At 42.2% G+C, this 10,355-nt stretch overlaps 1 protein-coding gene across 2 annotated transcripts in view; it reads right to left on the bottom strand.

Moving 5' to 3' along the window:
- Window positions 1–1,023: 1,023 nt before the first annotated feature.
- Window positions 1,024–10,355, bottom strand: part of RFTN1 (raftlin, lipid raft linker 1) — an 88,418-nt gene continuing 79,086 nt past the window's right edge. For both annotated transcript variants that reach the window (XM_017732145.1, XM_008632042.2), the window contains exons 7-9: window positions 8,717–8,820; window positions 7,250–7,331; window positions 1,024–3,437 (exon numbers count right to left, since the gene is read on the bottom strand). In XM_017732145.1, coding sequence (XP_017587634.1) covers window positions 3,000–3,437; window positions 7,250–7,331; window positions 8,717–8,820 — 624 coding nt within the window. In that variant the 3' untranslated portion in view covers window positions 1,024–2,999. The remainder of the gene's footprint in view (window positions 3,438–7,249; window positions 7,332–8,716; window positions 8,821–10,355) is intronic.

The raw sequence follows: 10,355 nt of genomic DNA, 5'->3' as shown, positions 1-10,355 counted from the left end.
AGCTACTCTGGGCTATTGCATTTATACTGTTTTCAAGTGCACAGATCCAACAATCAAAGACATAATCCAAGTTGAAGTACCAGTCCCATTGTTTGTGCATTTAACCCCTCTTAACATACCTATTTTCATTATGATGCTTTAAGGGTTTGGATACCCTACCCATCATAGTTGTACCCCTCTGCCCCTGCTCCCTGCTGTTTGTTGCATTTGAAAAACCCTTTTCCATCTTTCATTTAATTCAGCCACTCCTCTTTGCCGTTCTTCATTTGCCTCATCCAGTCTTTCCTTAAACACCTGCAGGGACGGTGACTCCACCTTCACCATTTGCCTCACCACCACCGCCCTGGGCAGCCCATTGCAATGCCTGAGCTGGATTTTCTCCTTTGAACTTCTCCTGTGTAACAGCTGGTGGCTTGTTCAGATGACCACTTGCTGACTGCTCTTTCACTTCCCTGGCCACTCTGGTGGTCCTGCTTTTTCAGACCCAAAATGGCAAAGGCAGCTGAGCTAAACTGCAGATAACAGCTGTGGAGCCTTGCTGCTGCTGTACCACACACCTGCCTTCCCCAGCCCTCATCACATCTGGACCATCTGTCTGAGGGATGATTTAGGCTCTCTCACTCTCCTTGGGACGGGGGCATGGTGCAAGCACACGCACAACTTCAGACAGCTGAACCAGCTCAGAGTAATTCAAAGTCACAACTTGGAACTGATTATGAGATTATAAACCCCAAAGCAGCTGCCCTTTTGAAACTGAAAAAACATGCAAGTTCTCTTCAACTCTTCCCAACCCTAAGCCAGCTTTTACAGGAACAAAGTTTTAAATCAAGCCTTCACTTAAACAAGTGCAACTTCCCCACAGGCCCTTCCATGCTGTCGGGAAAGGAAAACCAAGTAGCCAGTTCTCTAGCACCAGTAACTACTGCAAATTCAGTAGGAAGGAGCTTCCCCTCATCACCACTTAGAGATCCTGAGTTTGTCCTTTTGGGGACAAATAACTGACAGTTCTGCAAACACCACAAATAAAGAATCTCCTCATGACCTTTATTTCTCTTTAGTTTTGTAAGCAGCTGGGATTCAGTTAAGCAAGGTCAAATTGCAATCCAATAAACGTTTTCTATTAAAAAGTATTTGAAGAGGTCTTTCTACTGCAACACTTTCTACTAGCAAAACGTTCATTAAATATAGTGAATTTTTAAACAAGATGAATACAAAGCTAGTCCTTGAGATAGAAACCATCAGTAAAAGGATCTTATGCTAATAAAATCTGCAAACAGGAACTTAAAACTGTACAAAGCACAGACCTTGTATTTAAGTAGAACAACTGCAGCAACCTATTTTTGAGGCTATTGGAACGCCAGTGTGATCTCAAAATACCAAATGAAACAACTGAAAAATAGCATCAGAAATTGAAGTTATTTACAGTCCTGTGGTTAAACCACTGAATTCAAAATAAAAAACTCCTTAATCAATGACAAAACTACCACTGTGCCTTGTGTGTGTGAAATCAAATGGTTTAAACTTGAGTGCCTTTGTCCCAATTAAATGAATATTTAAGTGATGTCATTTTTCCCTTCTCTGCAATGTTCTGCCAACTGAGTAATTTTTAGGCATGAAAGATGCTTTTGAACCACTCTAGGTGCACATCTGGTACAGAACATAGTCCTTTGTACAGCATTTTGATTTGAAGACTAAGGAAAATTATCAAGCACAAATCAGTCAAGGAAAAAACAGCAAATCACTTACAGAGCTCTTGCTTCAAAACAAGAAAATCAGGGGGATTTACAATATATTTCTCACCTTTTTACCAGATTACTCAACCACTTCTAAATAAGAATGAAGGTGGTTAAGAAGAGAGAAACCACTCCTTCCTACATTTGTAAAAACTGAAGAACTTGGAGAACATTGGCACAGAAACTATATTACATGTACATTCACTTGTAAATATTTTTATGTAGCTTCAAACAGGAAAATGTTGGTAATTTTACAGAATCCTGTTAGGTATCAGTCCCAGAATACGGTTACTTGTATGAAAAAAAATGGTCTGTTATGGTATTTTCATTTTGGATGGTCCTTTAGTGACATTTGTTGGCCACTGACCCCTGTGTACAATTTCAGTTCTTTACCACAAGGTATTTCATAACAGTGAGGAAGTGGTGCAAAACCACCTGGAAAAGGTCAGGAGGTAACATCTAATTCCAATTTTTGTGAGGATAACCACTGATAGAAGTACTTTTTACCTGCTTTTTTGTTTCCTGGTTTTCTGTCTTCTGAAGCCCCCACAGCTACTGATGAACTGCTGATTGGCAAAGACCAAATAGGAAATTGCATTTTGTATTGGAATCATCTGCTTCACAAATTCACCATGGGGTTTGTTTACCCACTGTGCCTGAAACAGGTACATGATCTGCTTATTGCTTACAGATCTGTAAGGGTTAATAAAATTCAGAAGAGAGTATCATCAGTGAGTATGCTCCTGGAGAAAGATATGGATAACAGCCATCTTACCTAAGCTTTCCAGTTTCAACCTCTTTAAGTCCAAATATCATTTTTATGACACTACAAGCCTAGTGACAAAATAACATCTGACCACAATAACTTCTCCAGGAAAGCTACGTGGACAAGAAAGTACTACACAGTAAAATCTGACTGAACTGAACACTTGCCCTGACCCAGGCTCAAAGCTGGCCTGCTAAGGTTGGTCATGGAAAAAAGTATAATTTCTGTCCTTCCCTACTTTTTAATTTAAAGTGTAGCTCTAGGAGAGCATTTCCCACTACGTACAGAGAAAGGAATTTTGCAGTTTCTGTGGGTTGAAAAGTCTGGGCCCTGTAGGTACTAAAAACATTAAGATACCAGAGTGCTAAGGAGCAAAGTAAGTCAAAGAAATGCGAAAGAAATGCTGAGTTGAGCAATGGAGTTAGCGGTGGGGATTATCAAAATCTGTTCTTCTGTCTTGGCAAAGTATCAGCCACTCACAGGGTTCCTGCAAAGAGCTCTCATTCACAGGAGCAGTCCATGTCCAGCCCTGCCCCGTCGCAGCCGCTGCCGCCGTCCAGCCCTGGTGCACAGCCCCCGCCCTCTGTGGCCTCACCCGCGGGGCAGCCGGGCACGCTCTGGCTGAGGCAGGCCTGCCCAGCATTGTCACCAGTGTCACAGCTGGCAGGACACGTCTCTGCTGACGCCCCGTCATGGTGGGGACCTCTGTCGTTGGTCCCGGCTACCTCATCTCCCAAGTCTATGACATCATCCAGCTGCTGTTCTGGATCCGGCTTGGCTGCTCTTGAGATTTGTGCTTCTAGGTTTCTCGTGTTCTCTGTGACTTCAAATTCCTGCTTCTCCCCTGCCCTTTGCTTCTCCCTAGTACTTAATTTAGCCTTTGTGGAATTCTTCATTTTTCTGTTGTGCATGTCTTCTTTGGAGAACCTCCAGTGAAACTACAAAGAAGGGATCCAAATGTTAAAGACCATTAGAGGCAATCTCACACGGACATTTACTTTCCTGAGTAGAAATGTTTTGATTATTTAGTTTTAATTCAAAGACTAAAGGGTTTGACCAGAAAGACCCAAGATTAAAAGAAGTTGCCTGACCAAATCAGACGGCCTAAGATGATTTCTGCTCACCCAGGATCTCTCTGTTACACAGAGGAAGGAGAGCCCGATGCTTTCTGCTTCTGCTTTTGCGTGTGCCTGGTGGGCTCCTCTCTACACCGTGTGGAAAGGGAGGGTGTGCAAAGCTGCACAAGTGCAGACAGAGGAAGCAATCCTGTGGCGTTATTCCAGTGTTTTTCACCAGGTTAACAGCAGAACTAACACCACACCCACGACCATACCCAAACAGTAGAATATTCTGAACCATCTGTATGAATGCTTTTTTGATGAGAAAGCATGAGGCTGCTTCTTGCAGCACTGCCACAGGACTTGCCACAGCCACCATTTCAGAACTGTTTTAACTAGTACTAAAAAACAAAAAGGGAACTAGCAGTACCTTGAAATAATAACTTGACAGGTATAATGTATATAAAGGCTGGCAAATATGCCACTATTATATCCACTTCATTTGTCAGAAAATAAATCAACCTTCCCAAAGAAAGCCAGACCACAGAGCCATAGAATCATAGAATGGTTTGGACTGGAAGGATCTTCAAGGTCATCTAGTTCCAACCACTCTGCCATGGGCAGGGACTCCTCCTAGAAGACCAGGTTGCTCCAAGCTCCATCCAACCTGGACTTCAACACTGCTGGGGGTGGGGGGGGCACCCACAGCTTTTCTGGGCAACCTGTGCCAGTGTCTCACCACCCTCCCAGTACAGAATTTCTTCCCACCATCTAATCTAAATCTGCCCTCTTTCAATGTGCAGCCATTACCCCTTGTCCTATCACTACACTTCCTGGCAAAGAGTCCCTTTCTAACTTCCCTGTAGGCCCCCTTCAGATACTGCAACACTGCTGTGAGGTCTCCGTGCAACCTTCTCTTCTCCAGGCTGAACAGCCCCAACTTTCTCAGCCTGTCTTCATAGGAGGTGCTCCAGTCCCCTTACCAACTTCGAGGCCTCTTCTGGACTTGCTCCATGGTTCCAAGCCACTGCTAAGCCATCCTACACAAGTTTGCTACGTACCTCTAAATGTGCACAACCATTTTTTCAGCAGTGTCAGTTGCTGATGGAAGCCCAGGAATGGGTTAGGAGGCAATGTCTGGATGGCATAAATAATCTCATCATGACATTCAGCACACCCAGCTATGTTCCAAAAAGCCATTATCTCCAGTGAAACTGGCTCTGTGCTGAAGTTGGCCAAAAGGTCTTGTATTCATAAATTTTTGATCTAGCTATTTATTCCTTAATCAAAAAGCCATTCAAAACTTACTGGCAGATTACAAAGCTGGAACAATGTTCTTTCCTCCTGGTAGCCAGAACTTAATGTAAAAGAAGAAGGGGAAAGAAAAAAAGAAACTGGCTTTCACAAAACTTCTTGGTTTTACTTAGAAGAAGTTATCTTTCACTTCAATAGAACTGCAATTTAGAGAAAGAGGAACGATAACATCTCAGTTCTAGAGCTCAGCTGTTTAAAATTCAGACACCTGAGTTTTTTTCCTCTTTGATTTGCGGAAGTGCTGGGCACCCACTACTTCACTTAACTCAAAGCTCTCTTTGGCAGAAGGTATGATCAGGGCCCTAAATGTGATAAAGATCCAACTCTGTAGGAGGCTCTGTGTGTGTGTGTGTACTCAGTAAGGTACTTACACTGTATTTCACAAAAATGCATTTCAATGCATGAAATAAGCATCAGTTTTGTATAAAGTGAATGAACACAATTACCTCATCCCTGACTGAATATTGCACTAACAGGAGTACTTCTCACTGAAGAGAGAAGTTGTACCACTCCTTGCATATTTCCTTTTCTGTTCCTCTGACTACCTTGAACAGCAGTTCATTGATGTGCAAAGACAGGTTGGAACATTTTCCAACAATGCAATATCCTTTTAATTTTATCATCCTATTTCCCTCCTCTGAGGGTTATCTATAAACATTTTAGACATGCCACAGCTTAAGTTAAAAAAAAACCCTGAGAGCCTGTGATGTTGTATGTGCAGAATATTCAGCAACTTTTAATCACATGCTTGGGTTGGCATCTTTGATGTGACACAACAACCACTTATGGACGTTGAACCAGTCTTACATCTCTTTACAGAGCTATAATCAAGGTATGTCACCCTTCCTTGATCTCTGTTATGAAAATGTGCTGCAGTGATTCTTGCCCTCAAATATGCCTGTATATTTAACACTGCCAACAAGTAAGTCCTTTGTTTTGTCAACCAGACATTGTTAAATAAGTTTTTATTGCCTGGAATGAAAAAAACTTAAACAAAGTTTTAAGTCATCTGGTTGGTATGTATGTGTTATTATAATAAAAGAAATCAGCATCATACTGGTTTCTCTGTCTGAAGATGAACAACCACATATGGGTTCCCATCCCTTCCACTAAAACCACACACAGTAGTAGGAAAAGAATGACCAAATACAGGCACTCTTAACACTCATCCCAAAATCCCCTTAATCACCTGAAAACAAAGAGAAAAACCAAGGAAGATGGGCTTTGTAACAAGTTCACACAATATTCTGGGCTCCTGTTTTGCTAATGAGAGAGGGTAAATCCTAAATCAGTTGCACTCCCAGCAGTTCTCTCCTACTTCAGTCAGTTCAAACACTCTCCTGCTCTGCACTGCATCAAAAAGACAACTTTCACAGAACCAGGCTCCAAAACAGTGAGGGCTTCATAGATGAAAACTATCTGCAATTATCTGAACTGCTGGGTAAAATGCTCCTGTTGCTCAGGTCTGCTCAGCATTTCTGATCTCCTACTGCAGCTCAGCTCCGCATGGCCTGAAGCGCCCACTCCTGCAGGGGACCTCGGGCTGGCAGCACTCACCAAAGCCCACAGAGCCAGAACAAAAGCGAGGCTGCATTAGTCAGCAATTCATCATCACGTGGTTTCAGAGATCTTTTCCGTACTTCACCTGGCTTTCCTGATCCCTTGCATACTGAAAGGAGAAGGCAGATTTGACTATTGTAGGAAGATCATCTCACTTTCTCAATTCCAGTCCTTGCATTTCTCTCTCCAGCTGTATGGCATGACAGGTTTGGGCAAGGGTTCCCACAGCTAGGTGGTTAAAAAGGGAAATGGGAATACATACATACATCCACATCCATGCATCACTAGCTGTCAGCTATGTCCTTGGACAATTTAGCTGGATTCTAGAGGCTTTTTTTGGTTAAATTGCAGCAGAATTCATTAATATTCACACAATAGAAACACCAGCCAAGATCAGGCCTACATTGTGCCAGGTTCTACCAAAACAGAGAGAGAGAGCAAGAGCGAGAGAGAGAACGAGAGAACAATTTAAACAGAAAAGACAGTAAATGGGTGAGAGAAAATAGTGTTGGTTCCACCTTGCAGGCACTGAACATGGACAGAGAATTTTAGGTCTAAATGCAGGTTTATGGCTGGTTTACATGAAGAAAAATCTACATCTCTTCTGCTGCTGTGAGTTCAAAAGAGAATGAAATCTAGGAGCATTGACATCATTTGAGCATTTTTTGTCTCTTTCATTTCCATAGTTCCATTCCTTGTGTCTCACTACTGTATCACAGAAACATTGAATAGGCCATTTTACTTCTAAGGGAAATCAATTTCAATATAAAAATACCACCAGCAAAACCCAAACAAACCAGAAGCTCAAGGTTATTTACCTTAGATTCTTTCTTCTTTGCTTTCTGGGGCAAAGAAGGTCTCTGAAGAAATACAATTTGCTTTGTAGATAAATTCCCCTCCCTGAAAAGAAACAAATGCACACTCCTGAGAATGAATTAAATTCACATCCAGCAGCATTCAAAGCGAAAATCCATCTCAGTCATTTGTTTCTGCAGGTCAAACAAGAAAAAAATGAAGAATGATCCTCACATTGCCTGTCCCTGGTGTCTCTGAGCAGCCTGGTATTTTGGGGGACAGGGAGAGGGGAATGTTCAGACTGATAGAGCCTGTCAGCCTGTGACACAGTTTTGCTGATTGTTTTAGCATTAGTGTGTAAACACAGAATAAATTGTTTGGAAAAAAAAGGAAGAAACCCAGGAGTCCCAGTGTGTGTGTGTCCCAGCAACACTGGAGTGTTCCTTCCCTCCTTCCCTCCCTCCTGGGGCACTGATCCAGAACGGGGCTGGGTGCTCCCTACAGGTCTGCAGCATGGCAGGAGGAAGAACCACCAGGTGGGTGCCCTTCTGCACTGACCTCTGTTACTCGAGGTATCAGTGGGGTACAGCAAGCTGGAAGAGAAAGAAAATCATATATATATATCTTCAGGAGTCAGGAATTACAAATCGTAGCTGTGATCTTCTATTCATTCTTATATTTAAACATTTATGTGAAACTTAAATACAGTTTTTCCCTCAACACAGATGGCCTTTTACTTTTTAGGTTTTTATGTAGGAGTAGTCTTCATCCAAATCTCATAAAGAGCTGGGCATATTTTTACTCATTTTAAGATTAAAAATCATGACTGACTATACTGGTGTGTGTATATATATTTATATAAAAATATGTATCCCTGAAGAGTGAAAATTCAGAAAGCACCATCTTTCATGATTAACAAGTGGGATGATTGTTTTTCACCAGTTATGAAGATAATTTTTAAGTGATTTGCACTTATATTTAAAACCTCAGAATATTAGTAATAGCAAAGTAGACCACAGAATTATTATATCTGCACACAAGGCTACTAGAGCAGTGACACACTCATCTCACACGGGTCTGCTCAGCTGGACTGTATCAGCAGCATTAGACAGACATCTATTAAGAATAAAATGACTCTTCTTCAGTTGGAGAACATCTCACTCCAAACATTATCACACATTTTGTCTTTGCTCTAAAGGACGTTACTGGAAGATCCAGAGCAGGAATTTTACAATCATGGAGTTTAGAGAGAGGCAGAAACAACACCCAGAAAATTCATGCAGAAACCACAGTGCCACCTTGCAGTCTTTCTGCCCACGAGACATGTGCTTCCTGCCACATGTGGCTTGTGATGCTCGGAAAGCCCCGAGAACAGCTGCAGCAGGCTTTGCAAGGAAATCCACACTGACTGCACAGGGAATTGCTTGTGCAGACTGTGATGCTTGTACAGCAACTTCCCCGGCCAAAAGGCAGCACCCACCCCTCCCTACCTGTTTGTCTTCACAATGGGAGTAGGAAGCACGCACGTCAGCTGCCAGCCGTACATGGCAAGGGAGTTCAGCAGCGGAACGTAATCTGTCTGCACTTCAACTCCCTGGGGAAGGAAAAGCAACAGTTGGCATCATCACTTGGAGCGCGACATTCAGCTTGACACCAAAAAAACCCCAAGAAAAAATACATGTGTGGGTTTTCTCGGAGGGAGACAGAGTTTTTGCACTGAAGTGGGTCATGTTTTACGTTCAGCTAGGCAGGAAGGAAAACATTCAAAAACATGAGACAAATGACTGACTGCCCATACATCCCAAACTGTTAAAGGAGTTTGTTCAAAATGGTAAACATCTGTGATCTTGTTTTTACACTGCCTGACTCATCCATCTAGCTTTAGATGATTACAGATCTGAACAGGATAAATTCATTGTATGTTATCAATTATCTCCTCCCTAGAAAAATGATGTTCAAGTAGTTAAAAAATGACAGCATCGCTTTGCTTGGATTCTGCACTTGTCTAGGCTTCAGCAAATCCTGAATATCTGCACTGAAATCAGTCATGTTGCTCTACCATGATGGATCAAAAGGAAAATAGCCAACAACAGCAACAAAAAATGTAAGTACAAGTCTGTTCCTTTTATCGCCCACAATTACACGTTGCTGCCTTCTTATTTTGAATCAGGAAATCTGTGGGCGAGACGAAAAGCTTTGCCTTTCAGTGCAGGAGTCTGGCTCCTGCTGCACATGAACCCAGCAGAGCCTTGCTCATTCTCTTTCAACTAAAAGGCAGACCCTGCAATCCACACAGAAAGAACCACTGGTGGTTTCAACAAAGATTATTCCAGTGAGGTGTCTAATTGCCAAGGCTGCCAGTAATTTAACGAATAGATGCTAGAGCATATTTACTAGTTTTTAATTTTAATAAACACAAAGCAGACAAATGGTAACTACTAGTCTCTTCAAATATAACTAAATTTGACTGGAATAATAATTACATTTGCCAAAAAGCTCAGGCACTCACAGCGGTTTCACGTGCACGTAAGGAGTTTTAACTGCCAATTCGCAACACTGGGGAAGGCACAATAGGTCTGCAGCTCCAAAAAATCCATTTATTCCACAGTAATGAAATAGTCATTTGATCAGAACTAATCCAAATCCTGCTGTAGTTATTTCAAGGTACTTTAGTGAATTTCAATCTCAGCTGTTCCTTTATTCTAACAAATGTAATTTAGGTCACTTGTATCTTTATAACTGAATGGCTGCCTGACTATACCTATTAAAAACCCGATCATGACTACAAGTGCAAATAGCTGAAGAAGCCGTATCAGTCCTGCTTAAAAGGAGAAGGTTTAAAATCTCTACCCCAGAAAGTGCCTGCAAGAGAACACTACTAATGTACTTCTGCACAGAGGCTTGTGGGGGCTTAGAGAGGCAGTGCTACTTTACAACATCACCCTGTACAAACTGGAATTTTTAACTCTGGGAAAGAGACGCCCTGCAAGAAGGGGGCAATACCATGTGGCCCTTAACTCATGTCCTCTGGAGCAATCAGGACTCACCCTGCAGCTGTGATCATGGTAGATTCAGAGTCTCCTTTGATTCCCATTTCCCTCTGGAAGATGGATATTTGAGCACTCTTTC

The sequence above is a fragment of the Corvus brachyrhynchos genome, unplaced genomic scaffold (assembly GCF_000691975.1).
Source record: "Corvus brachyrhynchos isolate BGI_N302 unplaced genomic scaffold, ASM69197v1 scaffold53, whole genome shotgun sequence".
NCBI classification, from domain to species: Eukaryota; Metazoa; Chordata; class Aves; order Passeriformes; family Corvidae; genus Corvus; species Corvus brachyrhynchos.
This window is presented reverse-complemented; position numbering and strand designations above follow the sequence as displayed.